Consider the following 24314-nt stretch of genomic DNA (forward strand, 5'->3'; position numbering starts at 1 on the left):
CAGACAGGAGGGCAACGCTTCCCAAGGCAACGGCCCCATCCCAGCCCCTGTTGGCTGGACTCGGGGGCTGTCCGGTGGCACTGGCTGGGGACCAGTGGTTCCACGTCTGAGCTCTACCCAAAATACTGGAGCCGAAACATCCCATCCAGGCTGGACTTTTGGCGCCAGTAATGGTTGGAGAGATCAGGAAAGGTATGAGCTCCCGGGAAATCAGGAAACACAGGACACGGTCACCTAAGACCACTATGCGCTCAGGGCTCTGCCCCAAATCTTCAAACCGGCAAGTGGTGCAGGAGCCCACATTGGGGACCAGGAAGGGCCCTTGGACCTGGCTCTGGCAACAAGCCCAGTTCAGAGAGATGGCAGAGAGGGTCCTTCCAGCAAGAGATGCTGCCCGCGCCGGCAGCTGCCGCGGTTCCTGCCCCTCCGTGAGCCTGATGCTCTGGCCCCGCGGGTACCCTCGGGGGCTGCGGACCTCACACACGCACATGGTCTCCTGCTAGTGGAAAGGAAGCTGCCTCGAATGGCCATCCTGGAAACTGCCCCATGTCTCCTAAATCATCGCTCATTTCTGAGCACGAAAAGGTTTAATACTGTTAAGGATATGATATCTTAGCTGCAAAGATCGGCATCGTAATTGTGCTTGGAAATCCTCAATTTCTAAGGCTATACATCAACTCAGTGCTGTAAGAGTGGCCTGCTCACCCCTCCATTACTGGGGACTGGTGGAACCACTGGCCTTAGGGATCTGTAAGCATCATCTCCCTTTGGCCTGAGCCGCCAGCCTCGTGTATGTGCAAGTCCCAGGAGCATCCCCGACGTACACCCCATGAGAAAGTGACCTTCTAAAGGGAGAATCAGGGCTTCCCTGGTGGCGCAGTGGTTGAGAGTCCGCCTGCCGATGCAGGGGACACGGGTTCGTGCCCCGGTCCGGGAAGATCCCACATGCCACGGAGCTGCTGGGCCCGTGAGCCATGGCCGCTGAGCCAGTGCGTCCGGAGCCTGTGCTCCATGGCGGGAGAGGCCACAACAGTGAGAGGCCCGCGTATCGCAAAAAAAAAAAAAAAAAAAAGATAAAGGGAGAATCAGTGACTGGGGAGGTAGGCTGGTGGCTCTGCCCTGAGAATGCGGGCGGCGGACTCGTGTGCCAGGGGACCCAGGAACACACCCAGGACACTGTCAATCACAGAGGACGCAGCACACCCCACCCAAGGGGGTTTATGCTGAAACACCACAGGGAGCTGTGAAAGGCACTCCCACGGCCCTGCCCCACGGGAGGCATGAAACAGGGAACTGGACCTTCCTCTTCCCACTACTGGGCATCTGACCATTAAATGCTGGTGGATAATGGAAGGAAGAGGATTTTCACCTAAATAACAACTTAACGGATCAAAAACAATATTAAATAATAGGCTTGGATCACAAACAAAAGAACAGGCAGGGAAGACACAGGGCCGGGGATGCAATAAGCTCTTTGTGAACAGGGGGAGGTTTCCCTGGGCCCTGCCCTTGCAGGAGGGCGTGACTAACTTGGTGGAACTAACACCTGCAAAATCCTCTGCAGAACCCAAGCATCAGGACAACGTGTCCACTCGCTGCTCATGAGAAAGGAGTTCATGGGAGAAATGAGGAAGAATCCTCTAAGGGGGCTTTATGCATCTGCAATTCAGCTCACTGATTTCTTTTTGTCAAACAGGATCTAAAATTTGATCCAAATGTTCTTTTTTATTTGTTTCATCATTTTACTTGCCCCTCTCCTTTTTTTCTTTTCTTCCCTTTTTACTTGGTTTTATAATAAACTATTGTGCCCTAAAGGGGAGTATGTCAATCCATCTGTGAATAAGAGAAAGAATACAGAATAAAACATATGGATGTCACATCCCTCAGAGTAGTGTGTGCATGTGCATTTTGTTTTTTACTCCCTCAGAATAAATTTTCTTCATGTGATTGATCATTTCCCAAGTTTATCGTCTACTATACGATGCTGCAGAAATCAAGTGCTACCACAAGAAACAATGGAATCAGAATATCTTAAGCAGTCCCTATGTGACAATGTTCTGTGTATCTGCATCCATTCCATATGTTCTCTAGGTGTGTACAGTGATATTCATGTATTATAACGTCTACAGAAGTTTTTTCATAGTTCTTTTCAAATTAAAAGCATAGTCAGACTTTTGAATGGTCTTTCAACAATATTCATTAATTATATTTGGCTCCAACTATGCAGATGCATTTTTAAAATTATAGTAAGTCCCCTACATACAAACGAGTTCTGTTCCGAGAGTGTGTTTTTAAGTCCAGTTTGTTCATGAGTCCAAAAAATTAGCCTAGGTACCCAACTAACAGAGTCGGCTGTATAGTACTATACTGTGATAGGTTTATAATACTTTTCACACAAATAATACATAAAAACAAACAAACACAAAAAATAAAGAAAACATTTTTAATCTTATAGCACAGTACCTTGAAAAGTACAGTGGTACAGTACAACGGCTGGCACACAGGGGCTGGCATCGAGTGAACAGGCAGAAGAGTTACTGACTGGAGGAGGGAGAGGAGGTGGGAGATGGTAGAGCTGAAGGGTCGTCAGCAACAGGAGACGGAGGGCGAGCTGCAACTTCACTCACGCCTGATGTTGATAGAATGCACGTTTGCATCTTTGAAAGTTCGCAACTTGAAGGTTTGTATGTAGGGGACTTACTGTAATTCTCTATGTGTGTGTGTGTATGCATGTATATAGGTATATATACACATGTATGCATGCATGTGTATATGCATCTGTATATACATGTGTGTGCATGTGTGTACATAAAAACTGCAGGGTTCCGACGACTGGTTTAATTTCCAAATTACTTGTGTGTCACCAGATGCTTTTGGTAACCCTATCAGACCACTCGGGACCATTCATGGATGCCCCAAACTGGAGCTTGCCAGCTGGTCGCTGTGCTGTGGCACCACTGAATGTACCTGTCAGGAGAAAGCTGCTGGGGACAAAGGACAAAGCATCTGATGACACACAAGTGCACTGCAGATCCGTAGTGATGGGAAAGAAAGAAGGTGGAGTTCTTAGCGTTTTCTTTAAAACGCACACTGTCTGATAGCACAGGGGAGCCAGAACACGTGACTTCCAGCAACACCAACTCAAATGTACCTCGTGTCATGTAACCTTAGACTGTACAATAGGAGTTGCCCAAATGCCATTTAGTGAAAGAATATTCCAGACCCAGAGGCTTAATTTCAATTTCTTTGTCATTCTTAAAGGTCAAGAGAAAAATGTTAAACTATGGGAAGAAGTTTGCAAGCTGTGTAGTTTTTCTCTCCTTCAAGACACAGAAGAAAATAGAGCTGTTGATTTAGAAAAAATTCTAGTTTTAAATACGTGCCTATGATTTGGAAGCACCGTACATTATCCAGAAAGAATTTAAACGAAAGTCTGAAAAGCTTCTTTACCTGAAAATAAGCAGCCTAAGCCAAACAAACAAACCAAAGACCTCAATAAGTTCTGTAAATAGTACCTATTTCAAAATAATCTCTTGCTCTCTCAAATCACTCAGAGACACTGTGTGAGACTCAAGCTTAGGTGACATTGCTTTATGGCACCCCTCGACTCCCGGGGGCCTCCCCGTGCCCTCCTACAGGCTGTCACCATGGCTCCCCGACCCCGTCAGGTAGAGAGCTGCTCTCTGCAGTGATGCCAGAATCTCCCCAGGGCGCCTCCGGCTGCACACTCAGACCACAGGTGTGCGGCGAGCCCCTGAGCCCCTCACAGCGGCTCCTGCGGACAAGTCACAGGGACCCTTCCCTCCTCCTGTGGCTGAGCTCTTGGGAGTTACTGCTTCAAACTGTGCAAGAGCGAGATTCTGAAAGCACCAGGGGAGAGAGGCCTGGGAGGGAGGAAGGTGAGATTTTAGGAAAAAGAGGCAGGAGCATGGAGGACAACACACAGACCGCCTGCTATGCTGGCTGGCAGGGGACACTGCAGTGACAGTCTGGCATCTGGCAGCAGAGGTCTTCACCTGAAGGCCCACCGAGTGCCCCACTGCTGTCCCCCACCCGGAGCTGCTCCCTGCAACCCGGAGCTGCTCCCTACCTAATCCCAGGTGCGGGTGGTGCTCCACCAGCGTCCAGCTGTTGTCGTCCACACAGTGACTTCTGTAAACCAGCAACTGGCACAGGTCCCTGGCTGTCGTGTCCGCCAGTATCTCCACCACTTTGCTCGTCCCGTCTTCGCTAAAGACTTTAACATCCTGCAACACAAGGCGGTGACACTTACAGATGAACAACCTTGGGTTTTCAGAAATAAACACTGAAACAAAATAAACAGGAAATGTATAGACAGCAGCGCTCCAACACATGTATAATTGTTCTTCCAGGCAGCAGGTGACCAGAGGCTGCGGGTCTGCAGGCCACGCCCATCGACACTCCCCTTCCCTTCTCCCCCCGCCCCCCCACCGGTGGATGTGCAGGGCACCGTGGGATCACAACACAGGCTCTTACACCGCCCAAGACACCTCAGGGACACATGGCCAAACCAGAGTGTGTGAGCTACTTCTCTACCACCTTGTCTTGGGAAGCGACAGAATTCCTTCAAAATACTGCTGGCGGTCTTGGAATTGGACATTTTACACTTGAACCCATTGTGAGAACAAACAGCAACAGAAGGCCCGCAGAAATCCTAACTTTCTGCGACTCCAGCTGTTCTCCGTTTCTAGGGTCCTCAGTGCAGCAGACAACACCCAATGCCTCCTCCTGTCACCGCCACTCACCTTGTGCTCATTGAGGTGTAGGGAGAAGATGAGAAGGTGAATATGCTGAAATTGAAAATACTAAAAAGAAGGGCATAGTAAGAGCAGTCACAAAACCCTCTGGCCCCACCCCCTACAAAATTACAAGCCAGCTTAGTTTTCCCAGTGTTGTTCAAAGCCATGACCTACCGACAGCTCCCAGGCAAGGGGGTGGCCAAGCAGAAATCCAGAGGACCAAAAACCTACCCTGCGCCAGCTGCAAAGCTGACGGGGTGCCGCCTTTAGGGGAAACGTGAGATGCTTTAAGAAATCTTACCTCAACGGCATGGAAAAAGCAGTCAGAGGAATGAGATGGCATTTTAAATCGAGACTGTCCCTGAAGGGGAGTGTGTCCCGGCCTTCTCCCACTGTCCCTGGCAGGCAGGGACCCCTCTCCGGGCACCGATGGTGGGGACGGAGCTCCGGCGGGCAGGCTGTCTCTGGGCAGCAGGGAAGCGGCTATGAGGCTGCCTTGGGCTCGGTCCTCTAGCTCGTGAATCAAGCCACGGGGGGCAGACCAATCAGGTCCCTGGCCGGGCCTGATGCAATCGCCCCCCACTCCCACTCTGGCGCCCCCGCCCGAGGTGGAGGTGATGACAACCCAACGACAACACAAGGCTCAGACCAACACTCCAGAAAAATCCCTGCTCATTCTTTGCCATGGCAGTGAACTAACAGGCGGGACACTCAGCCTGAGCACGTGTGTTCTCTGAACTCAGGCCTGTCTGCCAAGTCGCTCAGCAACCTTGATCCCTGCAACCCATGCTGTCACTTGCGAGTTTGGAGCTGGAGCTTTCTGTGGCCTCAGTGTCAGCTGGTCTTAAAGAACTGGCCACAGCTCTCTGTCTGTCTGTCTCTCTCTCCATCCTTTTTCTTGTGTTTTTGATCAAGTGCAGACTTTGAACGTTTATTTCCACAGTGCGGAGTCTGGCAGGGCAGCGAGTTGCTGGGATGACGTCCCACAGGGGTGGGCACGTTCCCACAAGGACCGTCCCAGCCGACTTAGGGCTCACTCAGCCGGAGGGGAGGCAGGACCAGCCCGGAGGACAGAGCCCTTCAGCAGGGCAGGGTCCCTGCCCCCGCTGCTCCTGCCGCCTCTCTGCCAGCCCCCCAACCCGGGCTGGGTCAGGACTGAGGGGCCTGCTTACAGCTCACATTTATCTTTAAAGAAATCCACCCCTGTCTTTTCTGGAATTGATGTTTCACTCAATGACAGCTCTACTTCTCTAAAACCAATTAAATATGCAAATACAGCTGTCGTGACTAAGTATATAAAAATAAAATTTAATTTCAGCAGAGAAGATGTCTCTGGTCTACAGGTAAACACTTTGTAAGAACAAATGCATTAACACAGAAGAAAAGCAAATTTAAAAAAGCAATGAATTCATACAATTCCTTATATATATGCTAATTATATATAATTACATACATATATAATGTATGCTACAGCAGTGCGTGCATACAACCACCCAAATCAACTACCCTAATTTTCCTTCTTTCCTAAGTTTCTAAGTGAACTTATCTGTGACTACAATGAACATTATTTTCCCTAGGAAACTTAAATTAGGTTGAAGTGTGTTTCCCATCTCTCTCTCCAAGTCTTTTCCTGCCCAAATCATCCATAGCACCAGCTTTTAAAATCTTCTTTTCAGCCCTACTGCACTTTTCTTTAAACTCTCTCCCTCACTTCTCTGTTGCTCCAAGGCCATGCCCCCGAAGGTCTATATATAGTCCGAGTATTAAAATCTAAGATGTGCTTTGTCATATGGCCACGTCCCCGGAGTTCAGATCCCCAGAGCCGGCTGGGGGAGGGCCAGGAGGGGAAGCTGGGTCCGGGCTGCAGGCCTGTGACAGGGACAGACACAGAAGGACACAGGCTCCAGGACAGGACCTCGAATCCTGCACTGCCCACGCTGCTCACGGTAGCACTGTCCAGCTACCTCCCCCAACTCACCAGGGCCTGCTGACCACAGGCGAAACAGGCCCCAAGACAGACAGAGAGACAAGCAAGCCACCACACACCCCTGCAATCTCACACTGGGAGCATGTCTGGAGCTCCAGGTGACAGTATCTGTAACGAATACACACGCACAAAGGAAGCTGTCCCCACTGTGCCTCTAAAGCCGGCAGCTCCAGAAGGAGCATTTTGCATTGTGCCCACTGGCCCTGCAGTCAGCTCCTGGGCGGTGCTGGGGCTCATTCTGGAAGCAAACGAGGGTTTTCCATCTCAGCCTTCAGCGTGACAGGCCTGGGCCGAAACACGCCAGGGAGCAGGCTGAGGCCCGCAGGTCGGATGCTCGACCATCCTGTGAAGGCGGGATGCAGAAGCGCCTCCCCTGCAAGCTGGCCGAGGCCTCCGCCCCACTGACTCAGAGTTCAGCCAGGAGATCAATACCAAGGGCACATATGTATCTGGGGTAAAACTTCCAGGGAACACACGGGTGGATCTGGGTCCTGCCAGGATGGGGGAGAACTCAGAGCGCAGATAGGCAGTGCCAGCCCGGCCCAGCTCTGTGACCCCAGTGATGGAAGGTGAAGCATTACTCATGACCCCCTTGGGCCAGGTGGGGCTTCAGGGGAGATGTTCTAGAATCAGACCTGCTGCAATCCGGCCTCGTCACCAACTAGCCGTGGGAACTTGGCTTAGTGGCCTAGCCTCTCTGTGTCTCACCCTTCTCGTCTGTAAAATGGGGAATCTGTCAGCAGCATCTACCTTACAGGGTCAGCCTGCCTTGGGCTAATGGGACCCTCTCCTGAAAAGCTCACAGCCACCTGTGCCTGCCTCTGGGGTGCCCTCGGATGGACCAAGGACCTGGGGACAAGGCAGGTTCCCACTGAAGGCCTGAGACCCAGCAGCGGCGGGTGGGGATGGCGGGATCCTGACGGCCACGACCGACTCAGGTTTGCAGTTCTGAGAAAGCAAACCTCAGGACGGGTAAGATGCACCGGGAACAATTCAATTGGAAAAACCAACCACTGAAATTTCAACTTCTGTTTCTGCACCACAAAGGAAATTAAGTAGCTAATTGCTTTTAAAAATAAAACAATAATTTATTAAGAATAACCTATATGGGAAAAGAATCTGAAAAAGAATAGATGTGGTGAGTCTCCTACATACGAGAGTTCCGTTCCGAGAGCACGTTCGTAAGTCCAATTTGTTTGTAAGTCCAACAGATTAGCCTAGGTACCCAACTAACACAGTCGGCTGTATAGTACTGTACTGTGATAGGTTTACAATACTTTTCACACAGATAATACATAAAAAAACACACAAAAAATAAAGAAAACATTTTTAATCTTACAGTACAGTACCTTGAAAAGTACAGTGGTACAGTACAACAGCTGGCACACAGGGGTTGGCATCAAGTGAACAGGCAAGAAGAGTTACTGACTGTAATCATTAGAGAAATGCAAATCAAAACTACAATGAGATATCATCTCACACCAGTCAGAATGGCCATCATCAAAAAATCTACAAACAATAAATGCTGGAGAGGGTGTGGAGAAAAGGGAACCCTCTTGCACTGCTGGTGGGAATGTGAATTGGTACAGCCACTATGGAGAACAGTATGGAGGTTTCTTAAAAAACTACAAATAGAACTACCATATGACCCAGCAATCCCACTACTGGGCATATACCCTGAGAAAACCATAATTCAAAAACAGTCATGTACCAAAATGTTCATTGCAGCTCTATTCACAATAGCCCGGAGATGGAAACAACCTAAGTGGCCATCATCGGATGAATGGATAAAGAAGATATGGCACATATATACAATGGAATATTACTCAGCCATAAAAAGAAACGAAATTGAGCTATTTGTGATGAGGTGGATAGACCTAGAGTCTGTCATACAGAGTGAAGTAAGTCAGAAAGAGAAAGACAAATACCGTATGCTAACACATATATATGGAATCTTAAAAAAAAAAATGGGGGTGAAGAACCTAGGGGCAAGATGGGAATAAAGACACAGTCCTACTAGAGAATGGACTTGAGGACACGGGGAGGGGGAAGGGTAAGCTGTGACAAAGCGAGAGAGTGGCATGGACATATATACACTACCAAACGTAAAACAGATAGCTAGTGGGAAGCAGCCGCATAGCACAGGGATATCAGCTCGGTGCTTTGTGACCGCCTGGAGGGGTGGGATAGGGAGGGTGGGAGGGAGGGAGACGCAAGAGGGAAGAGATATGGGGATATATGTATAACTGATTCAGTTTGTTATAAAGCAGAAACTAACACACCATTGTAAAGCAATTATACCCCAATAAAGATGTTTAAAAAAAAAAAAAAGAGTTACTGACTGGAGGAGGGACAGGAGGTGGGACAGAGCAGAGCTGAAGGATCGTCAGCAACAGGAGACGGAGGGCGAGCTGCAACTTCACTGACGCCTGAGGTTCTGGTTCCTTGCTGGATTCAATTCTATCTACCCTCTTCAAAGAACGATCCAGTGGTATCTGGGTAGTAGCTCTTTTTTTCTCGTCATAGATGACACGGTAGCACTGGATTACATGCTGAACGGCTGCAACCTTCGTGTACAATTCCACGTTTGGGTCCTGTGCCTCAGAAACTAACAGTGCCTCCTCAGATAAAGAAAATCCCCTGCCCCTTCCTGCGTCATGAAGCTCTTCGGTTCTTCAGTTACTTCTTCGTCCTCTTGTCCCTCTTTGTCCTTTCTCTGGGCCTCCATTTCCACCAGGTCTTCATTAGTAACCTCCTCGTGTTGCACGGCAAGGAGTTCAATGAAGTTGTCCTCTTGCTGATCTAGCTTGAAATAAAGACACTGCACTACTGTACTCTGTTATACAGTACTACCGTACAGTAAAGTACACGAAAGCACAACCCCCTGCAGAGGATGCACACACGTGACAATGTACACCAGACACGTGAACTAACTTACATGACTGGACATGCAAATGCACGTTCGCATCTTTGAAAGCTCACAACCTGAAGGTCTGTATGTATGGGACTTACTGTATATGTATATGTATAACTGAATCACTTTGTTAGTACACCTGAAACTAACACAACATTGTAAATCAACTATACGCTAATATAAAATAAAAATTAAAAAAGAAACAGAGAAAAGAGCAAATCAAGTTCAAGACAACAGCCACTTAAATACTTATAAAATATGAGAACATATGCCATCTGCATGGCATAATTCTGATTCTGAAATTTGTAATAAATCCCTTGACTGTACTGCTTTTGTTATATAAATGATAAAAACAAAGAAACTTTGAATTAAAAAAAGAAGTAACATTAAAGAGGGCATAATTATGCCACCAGCCTGAGATCCTTTCGTTTCAGGGTTAGCAGGGGGAGGCAGGCTACCTAGCCCTCTGACTGGCTTGGCACCAGGGCCCGTCTTAAAAGCCCCAAAGTGGTAATAGAAGGTTCTGTCCTTCCTGGAGCTCTGCTGACGCCTTTTATGCATTCATCGTATGCAGAGGGAAGTAGGAGCCTAAATCTTGGCAAACTTGCAGGAAGGAGTTTAAGAACAGTTAGGGTTGAAGGTATGTCGTATCCACGGTCGTGGTCCCCAGCAGGCAGACAGACGTTGGGGCCTCCTCCCTGCTGTCACCCGCACTGCTGCTTCGGGCCCCGGACACTCCCTGCTGGGCACGTGCAGGCTCGGGATCTTGTCTGAATTCCACAGACTCTTGACTTTGGCTGAGATCAACCCGTGAAAACAGCAAATGGAGGATTCTCAGCCCTTTGCCCCGGACCTGTCCCAGGTGCAGGACGTCCCGGGGGGGACAACAGCCTCCAGGTGCCTGGGCTGAGCAGAGCAGAGGGCCCCCAACCCTGCAGAGAAACCCAGAGAGTCTGCAGGGTCTGAGCCGGAGCATTCGAGCGGCTTTGTCTCAGTTCTTTGTCTCAGTTCATCCAACTTACTTCTTAGTTCAAAAGCTCCCTGGGTCCTGTTTAAATGCGTTTTTGTAAGTGAGGATGTAAGCTGGGCTTTTCAGTAACTCCCGAAGCCTCCTGTAAATGCTGGGGGTAAACACTTAGGAAGAAGCTAGGCTGTATCCAAGGGCCACGAGGGGGCATCCACAGTGGTAGGGTCAATATCGAAAGGGAGGCACATGAAAAGATGTTCCACACGGCTAATTATTAGAGAAACACAAATCAAAACTACAATGAGGTACCACCTTATACCAGTCAGAATGGCCATCATCAAAGTCTACAAATCACAAATGCTAGAAAGGATGTGGAGAAAAGGAAACCCTCCTACACTGTTGGTGGGAATGTAAATTGGTACAGCCGTTATAGAGAACAGTATGAAGGTTCCTTAAGAAACTAAAAACAGAACTACCATATGAACCTGGCATTCCCGGGCATATATCTGGAGAAAAACATGGTCCGAAAGGATACATGCACCCCAATGTTCATAATAGCACTATTTACAATAGCCAAGTCATGGAAGCAACCTAGATGTCCAACGACAGATGAATGGATTAAGAAGATGTGGCACATATATACAATGGAAGATTACTCAGCCATAAAAAAGAATGAAATAATGCCATTTGAAGCAATATGGATGGGCCTAGAGATTGTCATACTAAGTGAAGTAAGCCAGACAGAGAAAGACAAACACCATATGACATCACTTATATATATGTGGGATCTAAAATATGACACAAGTGAACTTATCTACGAATCAGAAACAGACTCACAGACACAGAGAACTTATGGCTATCAAAGGGGAGAGGGAGGGGTGGATTAATTAGGAGTTTGGGATTAGCAGATACAAAGCACTATATATAAAGTAAACGACAAGGTCCTATTATATAGCACAGAGAACTATATTCAATATGTTGTAATAAACCATAATGGAAAAGAATCTGAAAAAGGATATATACACACACACACACATATGTAGAAGTGAATCAGTTTGGTGTATACCTGACACAACACAACACTGTGAATTAACTATACTTCAATAAAAAAAAATATCAAAAGCGACTTGAGGACACAGGGGGAAAAGGGAAGCTGGGACGAAGCAAGAGAGTGACATGGACATATGTACACTACCAAATGTAAAATAGCTAGCTAGTGGGAAGCAGCCGCATAGCACAGGGACATCAGCTCGGTGCTCTGTGACCACCTAGAGGGGTGGGATAGGGAGGGTGGGAGGGAGACGCAAGAGGGAGGGGATATGGGAACATATGTATATGTATAGCTGATTCACTTTGTTATACAGCAGAAACTAACACACGATTGTAAAGCAATTATACTCCAATAAAGATGTAAATATATATACATATCGAGAGGGAGGCAAGGCTGTGGAAGACAGGAGGTGGGAAGGGCTGAGGGGCTCCTGGTCCTGCTGGGGTCATGGGGAGGGAAAGCAGGAAAGCCAGCTGAGCCCAGGCACGTGGCGGGTACACCTCTGAGAGCCCAGTGGCCACACCAGTGTCCCAAATTCATGCCCTCCAAGGTTGATGGAACCATCTCCTGACCAGGCGCGGGGTGGAAGCCTTGGGACAGCAGAACAGCTCGCCCAGATGGAGGAGATGGGCCCACGGGGGCCCAGGTCTGAACCAGGGCATCTGCTGTTCGCCTTTCTGTCAGCAAGACGCTTCCCAGGAGCTACACGAGGCTGTTGGCTCTGGGGGGCCCTGAAGCCCCCAGATGGGGCAGGCCAAGCAAGTATGGGTGAAATTAGATGCACTTCAGGCGAGGGCAGAACCAAGGCCGGGATGGGTTCACTGTAGTGAAAAGAAGGTAATTCTACCAATTTTTTTTCAGTTCTGGTCTAAATCAGTGATGTTCTTTTGAGCCACAGGGAATGATAATTGAAGCTGCTACATGTAAGTACATGGTTCTATTCACCTTGGCTAAGAATATCATTATCTTCCTGTTCCATTACAGGGACCCAAACTGACTTAAAAGAAATAAGCATCTGAGTTATAATCGATTGATTTCATGTTTCAGAAAGAATTACTGATAAAAATATTTTAAGTCCTCGCAATCCTTTCCAAAGGAGTTAAGGTTCTAGAAAGAACTCACAAAGTAGTTCTTGAAAGTCAACCGCAGATCCAGAGCTCCTCTGTGGACACCCTCACTGCCTGGCACTCACGGGCAAGATTCAGGGCACGCAGCCCAAATCAAACCCAAGCTGTTCAAGGGTACACAGATACATTCGTTTTTTCTTACAGGTTTTCATTGTAACACATTTGGAAAATGCCTAAGGGACAAAGGAAAGCACTTGATAATCACTGACAACTCCCAGATTTGCTGTTACAGTTCTGGAGTGTGCCCTTCCAGTATTCTCTTGCACAGGTGTTTATAAATAGACGCACTGACACGACTGGGCTCAGACGGCAGACGTGGTTTTGCAATCGGGCCGTGCAGCTTCACATTACACCATAAACATCCACCGGGTCTTTATGTCTCTTTGGTGCTTTAGTGCCTGCGAGGGACTTCTTCACATGTCATGTTGTATCAACATGAACATCATGCTGCCCATCCGGCGGCTTCTAGACTTTCATTCTCCTCAAGTGCTCCCTGGCACACCTTTGTACATGAGCCTCAGTGTGTGGGTTGAATTATTTTCTCAGGATAAATGGCCGGATGTCAACTTTCTTAAAGTGCCAACTCTGATAAGGGAAACGTTTCCAAGAATGGGGATGCCGGGTGTTTGGCAGAATGCGTGCTATTCCTTAAAACAGGATTTAAGGGGCACGGTGGACCTGCGGGCATCCTCTGAGTATCCCCAAACCTCCAGCCCCCCACTTAGCAAGAACTCACCAAGCACACTCTCTGTGCCGGCCCCAATCTCCCGGATGTCTACAGGTCCCCCCGACCACTGTCCAAGTGCATCAATTACGGAGCCTGTGAACCTGCCAGCCCTGGGTTCAAGCTCCTGCTCGCCACTCGCTGCACGAGTTACCCCCTCTGACCTTGGACAACCCTCAATCCCCAGCCTATGTGACAGTGAGGGACTGTCACATAGGCTGACGGTGAGTGTCACTCAGAGAAATGCATGCAAGTCCCGTCCCACGGCAAACACTCCACAGATGATCATTCCAGACACACTCCACTTGTCTCCTCCTCCTGCGGGCATCATGTGCCTAAAAGACTCCCCTCCCTATGCACTGCAGGACCACGACCCCTGCGGCGTCCCCTGCGGCAGGAAAAGGGAGCACTTGGCAGGAAGCTCACCCTGGGCTTCTGCTCCAAGACTTCTACAAGGCTTTTAGCTGTTTCTGGTCTTAGTATGGAGTTGAAAAGCCAGGTATTAGGAGTCTGCTTTGTATTTAAAGCAGCTGAAGCCCCCAACGAGAGGCAGTGCCAGTCCTCAGAAAAAGAGGCCCCCATCACGGCCTGTCCATCCTGGTGGGGTGGGGGCCGTGGAGAGCTGTCCGCCCACAGCAGGGGTTAACCAGATGATCCCGAAGAGGCCTGATAACTTGGGTCCATCTTCGGCTCTGCCGGTGGCACGTGGCAGCTTCTGGTGGGCAGGTACCCCTGCAACGTGAATTCGGGCTGAAGCCTGCAGGGCAGCCCGGGCTGGGTCTTTCCATACAGATAGAGCCCTCAGTGGGAGCAAACTCCCAAAGTCAAGGCCTTCCTGGGTTAAGCTTTGTCTTTTGGGCAATGTCTTCCAGGGGAACTCACGGCACTAGGGCTGCAAACGTGCAGTGTAAATGCAATTCCTGTTTGAATATAGAATTTCTTTAATGAGATTAAGGAATTGAGTGTCTCAACGGTATTAATGGTCCTGTTAAAAAAATAAGTCAATCTTTTACAGAAACATGCTAAAAAATTTATAGGTAAATGACATGATGGCCGGAATCTGTCAACACAGTATATGGGGGGCGTGGCTTCACAGTTGTGGGGTCTGGCTGGGGGGCACGCAGTGTTCACCCCCCTATTCGACTATTGTGCAGGCTCTAAATTCTTCATCAACAAAACCTAAACATGCCTTCGGACTCTTTAGCCTTGTGCTGCCAGAGGAAATAAAGCATATTTGAAACCTTTTCTTGCCTAATCCGTTTGAAGAATTGAACCCAGTACCCCTGGGTAGAGAAAGCAGCACCCGTTCACTCCCTCGGTGGTTCCTGATGGGGGGTTAGGGTAGGGGTGGATTTTGCCCCCTGAGGGACATTTGGCAACGCCTGAGACATTTCTGCTTGTCACAACTGGGTGTGTGTGTGTGTGTGTGTGTGTGTGTGTGTGTGTGTGTGTGTGTGTGTGTGTGTGTGTGTGTGTGTGTGTGTGTGTGTGTGTGTGTGTGTGTGTGTGTGTGTGTGTGTCAGGGCACAAGACGGCTTCACATCAAAGGACTCCCCAGGCCCAGGTGTCAAACGTGCTGAGTGCAGAGCAAGGGAATCTCGTGCTAGGAAGCGAGGTGGTACTTTGACGAGGATGTGTCACAAGGAAATAGGAACCAGCCCCACTGGGACAATGTGAGCGTCAAAGCGATGGCTGTAATCAGATAATAATGTGTCCTTACTGACAAATAAAGAAACACACAGGTAAATAGCTGGGAGAGAAGGGCTGCTCTTCCTCAATGCCCAAGGCCAACTCACAGATGCAGAACGAGAGTCGGAATCGCCAGACAGGGTCATCCATACGTGACAGAAGCAGCCAGTGGAAGTCGGGGGGAGGAAGCATATCAACCTGGTTTCAAGTCATCTTCCTTTATAGTACTTTTTAATTACCAAGGGAATAATGGCAACTTCACAATGGAGAAACTTAGCAGACGTGGGTAATAAACATCAACATCGGTGACAATCAAGAAACCAACAGCACAGCGTCCTGAACTCCTGACCCGAGAAGGATGCAGCTGTCTGTGGCCTCTCCGCCACGTACAACCTGATGGGGCCCCAAGGACACTCCCCGCAAACCAAAGAGGGGGCTCCGGTAACCGCTTGTGTGACGAAGGACGCGGAGCGGCCAGGAAGTGCCCCTGTGCGAAAGGGAATTAGAGACGTTGAAACCAGTGCAGAGGGTGGTCCTGTGTTGGTTCATGAACCAGAAGAAAAGAAGCCATAAAACACGTTAGCAGGACAACTAATGAACTGTGAATAAGGTCTGGATCCCTGCATGCCCTGATTTCGGAAACTGCTGTGTGCTACGCTCCCTGTAATACACTAGTTATACACCTGTGCATACAGATGTGTGTCAACATACATGCATATGGGACCAGGGAAAACGATTTAAAATGGGACAGCATGTTAGCCACTAGGGAATCCGAATAAAGGATCTATGACAGGTCTTTGTATTATTACTGCAACTGCTCTAATAGGTCTGAAGTTATTTCACCGTAAAAGTTTAAAGGACACATCGTGCGAAAATAATGGCACGTGGGTCCCCTCTGTCACTCGGCATCTCACTGGTGTCCTATCACCCACAGAGGTGAGGTCACAAAGATGACATGAGGGGACTCTTGCTTGGTTGCTCTTTTCATCAGGCGGCCCCTCCTCCTTCTCCATTAAGCCTCTGTCTTCACTGTGCAGGACTCTTAAGATCCCAAATCCGCAGGCACCAGGCAGTTCAATCACGGCTGGGGTCAGTAAAATGTCCGAAACGCAAAGACGGCGTTTTGGAAGGTCAGGCCCACACAGGTGTGCAGCTGCCCCTGCCCAGGGAGGGCCCACGTGCACGCCTGCACTCTGCGAGGTGGCTGCATAATGGGACCACCAGACAGGGCTGTGACACGGCACCCCCCTGCCACACTGCCTGTCCCTCTGTCGTGTAACGGCAGGACAGGCCACCCGTCAAAGCCCTTCCCCCAGACTGTCTGAACCCCATCGAGTATCATGGGTCTGCCCTCAGGTCAACGTACTATCTTTATCTCAAACTGCGTGATGTATTTACTGGCATCCAGTTTCAGCGAATGTCTGGCTTGAGAGACAGGGGCAGGGAAGGTCTTACGGTTCTTTGGGGGCAGAGGGGCCTCCAGCCAGTGCCCACCCAGCCAAGACAGGTGTCCCACCTGCTAAAGCCCCACCATTGTGCTGATGCTGTTGGGAGGGGCGGGGGGGGGCACAGAGCTGGATGCAAAGAACACAGGAAACCTGGGAAGACTGGCAGATTTACTGGAAGTTTAGAAAAAAGTGAAATTCGAGGAGCTGAGAGAGTCCTGAGTGGCTAGATTACAGAAGGACAAGAACCTCCAGAACTTCCTTTGGGTCCGGACAATGCAGACAGTGAGTGCCATCGTACAGATCTCAGACGGGGCTGCCACATAGGGTTACCTTTTTATTCAATTGCAAGAGTCAAGAACAGGTATCTGTAGATAGAGTCTTTCACTCTCAAAATCCCAATTTTCCAAGATACATCTGCTAGGAATGCAGTTTATACTAATAACCTTTGTACTACCCATAACACCTGCTTTTTGGGAAAGTAAGCATATCTACCATTATGGTGAGACATTCAATATAATTACAAAAATACTGATCACGATCAAGAGTTAGTGACAGGAATTATCGAGAATTCTCTTAAAAAGCAGAACGTGTTCACTGGTATCAGTGAGCATCTCCGTTTGGTACATTTTCAGAACTAAAATCTAGCAACGGAAGCAAAACCCCTTGCTGAGGGTGACAGCCGGACCCCAAGCCTGCAGCGCCGTCTGTCTGTCTGTCTGCCGGATAAGCAGGGCTTCTCAGTTCTGCTCACGTTAGACCACGGATCCGGAGGGGAGAAATGTAGGCCAAACACCACAGTCAGGCACAACTCCTCAAAAACTAGGAAAGCACAAGGTTCTACTAAATGCGAGCTCAGAAAGTCCAACACCAAAAAGAGTAAGTACCTGAAAGTGACAGCGCGCACCTTACCCCGCCTTCCGGCCGCTGGAGTCTCCAACTCAGAGGTTTCCAGGGCGACTCGTGAGCAAATGCCCTCTGCAAACCTCCCTGTGGGTCTGACCCTCTGCTCCCAGATGGGCTCAGTAAATACCTTACAGAGTTTCTAGAAGCTGCAGATACAGCCAATGAAAATGAATCTGCCTCATCACTGGGGGAGTGACTTTGCTGGCACTCGGGGGCCAGGGGAATGAGACACGAGACACCCATCCCGAGTTGCTCTGTTCCTCAAACGGGGGGTCAGCCAGGCTCCAGTGCCTCTACACTGTACTATATGGGGTACACGGCCCTTTGACAAGAGTTGTAAAAAGGAACTTCATACACACACATACACAGCCATAAACACACAAATCCTTTAACCAGCAATTACAATGCTGAGAATCTATCTATCAATCGATCTATCTATCTAGTCTGTCTCTATCTGCCTATCACCTATCTATCTATCTATCATCTATGTATCTATGCACCCAGCTCTCCACCATTAAGTGACCAGAGACCTATGTACAAGAATGCCCATTTCAGCTTTGTTTACAATAAGAAAGAACTGCACACAATAACAGTGTGTGTCAAAAGAGGGTTTGGTTAAACCAACTATGGTCCCCATGCGATGCAGCACCATGAAGCTTTTGGGGAAAATGTGATAACGCAGGTAAATTCTGGACAAGATAAGACAACGTCCGTCCACACAGCTCACGTCTGTAGAATGAGACAACAGTTGGGAACTGAGAGAAGGGGAACCTTACTTTTTATCACAAACCTTCTTGTACTATTTACTTTTTGCTTTTACTACGAGCATATATTACTTTTTTTTCATTTATTACTTTTATAATTTAAAACTATTTACTTTTTGTTTGTTTGGTCCCTGGTTGAGCACAGACGATGTGGTAACAAGTCATGGTTACTGCAATCCCTACTCTTATTTCTGCTTTCAGTGCCCACACTTTGCCAACTGTCGGGTCTTCCTGGCCAGACCAGCTTCTCTGGAAGGATGGGGATCAGGGGGAGGGACTGCACCCGCGTGAACACCTGTAGGGGAGGGAAGCCAGCCTCCAGTGCTCTCGCTTCAGTGCAGGCCTTATCCCCCACGGAGGCGGAGGTCTCTGGGATAAACCAGAATAAAGACCCAAAGTCCAATCCTGGGTCTCAAGCACAGGGAGCTGCCACTGGCAGCTGAATTTTTATTAACAGTTTACGCCACCTAGAATTTATCTCAGTCTACGTGTACAAAAACGGGGTGGCTTAACCAACAGAAGTGCAATGTCCCGTGGTTCTGGATGTGTCCAGTTCTGGACACTGGACGTCAGAGACAAGGTGTCCGTGATCCCAGGGCTGGTCCCTTTCGAGAGCTGTGAGGGGCACTCCATTCTACGCCTCTCTCCCAGCTCTTGGGGGTCTGCTGGCTGTCTCTGGCGTATAAACATCACCCTGATTGCTGCCTGCACCTTCAGGGCTTTCTCTCTGTGTGGGTCCAAATGTCCCCTCTTTATAAGGACACCAGTCCTACCAGGTTGGTCCATCTACTCCAGCATGACTGCATCTAAACATAACAAATGACACCTGCAACTACTCCATTTCTAAACAGAGTCACAGTGTGAGGTCCTGGGGGCTTTGGGACACCAACATCTGAATTGCGGAGGGGGGTACAATTCAATCCATAACAACATGCAGTAAAGTGTAAGACCCTAAGTCAGCTCTTCCTCCAAACAGCCGATAACTTGCAGCACAATGAATTAAATCATGATGTCCTGTTTATGATACTCTGATGCTCGTAGGTGCTGGGGTCTCTCTCTGGGTACCTGATCCAGAGCACAGAAGTCTCCGCTCTTAAATCAGAACCACGTGGATTTCATGACAGCAGCTTTATAAGGTCAAAACCACCCTTTTGCAGGAGGAAACCAGTCACACCCAGAGACCAAATCCAGAGGGCCTCTTCTAGGTTCACATAAAACTCAACCTCTCAGCAGCCTGGGACCCACGGACGGCCCCTCGCTGCCCGAGACCCCAGGCCCTCTGAGGCTGTCCTTGCTCTGACTGCTTTACCTCAGGGTTCTGCATGAATCACCCCTTAGAGGGCCCCTGCCTGCTCTGGAATTCTTAGGTAGGAGTTTGGATTTCAAATTTTGTGAATCTTACATGCATTCCTAGCTGCAAATCGGGGTTCTGGCTGATTTGGTGGCTAAGACAATATAAAACTAAATTAAAACCAATGCTCCACCTATGAAAGTAGACTAGTATCTATGACAGAGAAAACAAGAGCACACAGCTGGCTAGTTCTGTAGACCTCTTTTAGGTACCTGAGACCTGGCCCTCTGGGCAGCAGGTCCCCAGGATGCCACCAGGGCCTTGGTCACAGCAGGTGCATAGCTGTTCTGGTCTGTGACAGAAACAGTCCACCTACAGTAACAACTTCAGTGTCTATAGAAGCCGTTTGCCATTATTAGGGGAACACAGTTCAAGGAAGGAAATCAGGAAATCACATCAATATCCTACCATTAGCTGATTCAGGATCCCATCTGGGCCCACAGGCCACCCTCAGCTGCTGGGTCTCCTTGGTCTCCGTCAGCTAGACAGGTCCTCAGATTTGGCTGTCCCTGTGGTTTTGTAATCTGGGGTCTTCTGTGACCTCAACACCTTTGAGGAGTCCTGACATTTGGCGGAAGGTCCTCTGTCCCGCTGGCGCCACAGAAGTGGGTCGTGTCCTTCTCGGGATGCCCCATTCTGGTGATGTCATCTGGGGACCCCTGACTGGTAAGGTGACCCCTGCCGGTCTCTCCACAATCCTGAGTTACTGTCTTGCCTTTGCTCTTCGAGCGGCTCCTGGGTCCTGGTGACAGGCCCCCTCCACACTTCAAGCATCTCCTAGGCGGCCCTGCCTCCTCTGAGTAGAGAATGGAATTCAGGCACTAAGACCCGAGGACAGGGCTGAACATATTTTTAATGGAGGGAAGCAGAGCTTCAAGTTATCATAGGGACACGGAAGCTACAGGAGGGCAAGAAATCACCAAGCGCTGCTGATCTGTGAGGGGGAGAGAGCTGTGAGGGGGACTCGAATCCATCCAGCACCCACACCCCACCCATCTCAGCTCCTGCTGTGTCCACATCCTACCTGGCTGTCCCAATACCTGCCTGTCCAGCCCATAAAAATGCAACCTGTAGACTTTTTAAGGATGCCGGGGGCGGGGGGTGGTTGAGGGAGGGAAGGGCTGGGAGTTTGGGATGAGCAGATGCAAACTATTACATACAGGAAGGATGAACAAGGTCCTACTGTACAGCACAGGGAACTCTATTCGATATCTTGTGATAAACCCTAATGAAAAGAATATGAAAAAGAATGTATACACGTACACAGCTGAGTCACTTTGCTGTATACAGTAATGAACACCACAAAATTCTAAATCAATTGTACTTCAAGTAAAAAAAAAAAAAAAAAACCTGCCTTGCCTTCCTGTAGCGGCGCGTGGCACAGTTAGCTTTGCAGAGAGATGGGTCCTCGCCGGACCTCCAGGCCCTGACCCCGGGGTCCCCACTCCACCCCGTGTCCTTCCTGACCGGCTTCCCTCCCTCTTTCTGGAACACTCTCTGCTTCCAACCCAACCAACGGCTCGTCATCCTCCAGTCCCTGCTGGTTGGCTGGCTGGTGCCTTTCCCGCAGCCGGAATGTCCCATATCTGACCTGCTGGTGACTCCATGCCCCCGAGGACTGGCTGGCACTTGTCTCTCCCACCAGTTCCTGGGCCCCCGAGGGCAGTGTCCACATGGGGAAACCGCTCAAATTGCACCGGGCTACGGGCCCGTGAGACGGACGCAGGCGGCGGAGGCTTGATTTCCTTGCTGGCCCCGTGCCGGGTACAGGGCAGGCGGCAGCCAGCCTCCAGGTGCGGGGTTTGGAGATGGGTTCTCGGGGGCCCTGCCGGTCATTGTCACTCAGATGCTCCCTCCTGGGGCCATCCTCCCAGACTGGAGACCAGGTGGGGGTGGTGGTAAGGGGGGCTGTGCTGCAGAGCTGAGGAGACGAGGTACACCCAAGCCCAGGGGCCTGAGTCAGGACGGGATCACCTGACCCCGCTCTCCACACCTAGGTCCAAGCAGTGATCCACCCCCACAGCACTGCACGGGGACCAGCACAGAGAGCCTTCCTCACAGCACATGGATCAGAAGCGCCTCCTCCCCGCTTCTGTGGGCGCTGCAAGGCCACACACTGCGATCTATACTCCTGGAAAGCGCCGCGGAAGAGCCAGAGATGGGCTAAGGCTGCCGCAGAAGGCCCGAGACGCAGCGTGTTCAACCACTGGGACAGGACAGGACGGACAGGACAGACGGGACGGGACAGGACAGGCGGTTCCTTCTTGTCCCTACCACAACCCCGGCTCCTGCAGTCCCTGCAGCCAGCAGCTGCCCACCTGCGTAGGGAGGGCCACCCCAGCTGGGGGACAGCAGGTTTCCAAAGCTAGTGTGTGCTGCCACGGGGGCCACCAGGCCACTCTCACAGAGCGAATGTGGGAGGCCGCCTGTGAGGGATCAGCGCTCAGAAGTTCTGAAACTCATGAGCCCCTGAACCTGGTGATAAGAATAAAGAGGCCTTCGCACACACACAGCGACATGCACGGGCTTTGGCTAGAAACCTGGCTTCCAGGAAAGCACTGAAAATGTGACAAAGCCTACCTACCTCACAGTGGCTCCGGGAAGCGACACCTACAGCACAGCCAACTGGAACCCACGCAGAGAGGCAGCCACGGCCGAGGGTCTGAGTGTGGCCCAAATACACACTCGTTAATAGTGTCTTCAGCAATTACGAGTGGTCTTTGCGAAGACCACGGAGAAGAGACACAGCAAACACTTGCAGGATATTCAACACATAAAAACATTTATGTGGTTATGTCTGCTTTGATGTAAGCTTTTATGTACAGAATGGATAAACAAGAAGGTCCCACTGTAGAGCACAGGGAACTATATTCAATATCCTGTGATAAACCCTAATGGAAAAGAATATGAAAAGAAAAAGAGGCAGGGACTGGAATGGAGATGGCGCTGTCTCTGTCCCTGTCACTGACCGTGGTCTGCATGAAGCCAGTGGCCCTAACATCTAAGGTCCCATCACAATAGCACTGCCGCCGCCTCGAGGTGGGGACATCCCCACCGCGGGGCGGCTGTCACCCCCTGCCCTTCCCGTGGAGCTGCTACACGTGACACTTCCATCTGTGTCTGTGCAGGGTTTCCTGATACAAATGAACCCCAAGAATCCAGGATTCCAATAAAAGGGCAGCAAGAAATACTGCTGCTTTGATTTACGAGCATCTCTGCTGTGGGATTACAACGAGGAAGCTATTCTGGGGTGAGGAAAAAATAAACTGCGCTCGTCATTAGCATTGGGTTCTAAAATAAATTTACCAGCAGAGGTTGTTCACTCAGAACCTTTCTAAACGGGGTCAAATCTGTGTTCTCTTTTCCTAGAAATGCCGAGACTTGGCTGCACAGCAGTGAAAGGAGGGGGTGTGGGTGGATGTTAACTGAATTCTCTCTCTGAAGACACTCAAAACGCCTGAAGGCGTTGGTTTCCTCCAGTGTTTCTTCCAATTTTTCTTTAAACATTTTTTATTACTCAAACTGCTTTTCCATCATGCTTCCTAAGACAGCGAGGTGATAGCCCAAGAAAAGAAAGATAGAAAAGCTATGGAGAGAAAGAGAAGGCCAGACTCCATGCAGGCACCGGGCCACACAGGAAGGGGTACAACGGGGCTGCCCCATCGGGCCAGGGCACGGGCAGGCCAGCCGGGAGCAGTGCAGAGACACAGAAAGGCCACAGCCAGCAGCGGGGACACACATGTGGAAGGTTCTAGTTAGCGTCCAGTGATCCTGGACAGGCACGGACTCAGCTTGGACCCAGCAGGTGGCAGGGATTTCACCAAAGCATGGAACCCCTTCAATCAAGGCCCAAAGGTCTGACAGATGCTTTTCAACCTTGTGATTTCATGAAACACTTTATCTTAAAGTGACATATTTAGAGACCACAGAATGGAAGCAAAGTCCCTCTGTGACCGTCCACAGGCTTTTACTAAAGCAAAGGTGTCCATGCTCCACACACATGACACCTTCTGCACGGGATGAACTGTGGTCCGTCGGAAATGAAGGTGTTTAATCATGTGCATTTATGTCGGAACCGTCAGGGAGGGTAATCGGGCCAAAAGTTCATTTTCCGGTTCTTTACCTTTTCCTAAAGACATTTCAAGTCAAAGCAACAGCAGATTAGTTGGCCAAGGGAACTCATTTTTCTTGATCCAGCAAACTAGGCAGCCCTTTCTGAGACTGCGCACAGACCTCGATGGCGGTTTGCTCTGCCCCGGCCCCTGATTCTGCAGCAGGACCTGATCACAGACGCCCACACTGGTCAAGACCCACTTAGGTTTTTGGTAAAAGTATGGGGATTCTTCCCATGAAAGATATAGATAATGTAAGTGCCCACTTTTCCAGTACTCCTGACAGCTACAGATACCAAGAAACACTCAATGCTGTCATAGAGGATCCCAAGTTTAAAGAATTTATATTTAAAAAGATATTAGGGGGCTTCCCTGGTGGCGCAGTGGTTGAGAGTCCGCCTGCCGATGCAGGGGACGCGGGTTCGTGCCCCGGTCTGGGAGGATCCCGCATGCCGCGGAGCGGCTGGGCCCGTGGGCCATGGCCGCTGGGCCTGCGCGTCCGGAGCCTGTGCTCCGC

At 49.7% G+C, this 24314-nt stretch overlaps 1 protein-coding gene across 4 annotated transcripts in view; it reads right to left on the reverse strand.

Annotated features, from left to right (window-relative positions):
• The window catches only part of GRB10 (growth factor receptor bound protein 10), a 167374-nt gene that overhangs the window by 39656 nt on the left and 103404 nt on the right, over window positions 1-24314 (reverse strand). For all 4 annotated transcript variants that reach the window (XM_007448337.1, XM_007448336.1, XM_007448339.1 and 1 more), the window contains one exon: window positions 4091-4247. In XM_007448337.1, the coding sequence (XP_007448399.1) occupies window positions 4091-4247 (157 nt within the window). The remainder of the gene's footprint in view (window positions 1-4090; window positions 4248-24314) is intronic.

The sequence above is a fragment of the Lipotes vexillifer genome, unplaced genomic scaffold (genome assembly GCF_000442215.2).
Source record: "Lipotes vexillifer unplaced genomic scaffold, Lipotes_vexillifer_v1.1 scaffold1258, whole genome shotgun sequence".
NCBI classification, from domain to species: domain Eukaryota; kingdom Metazoa; phylum Chordata; class Mammalia; order Artiodactyla; family Lipotidae; genus Lipotes; species Lipotes vexillifer.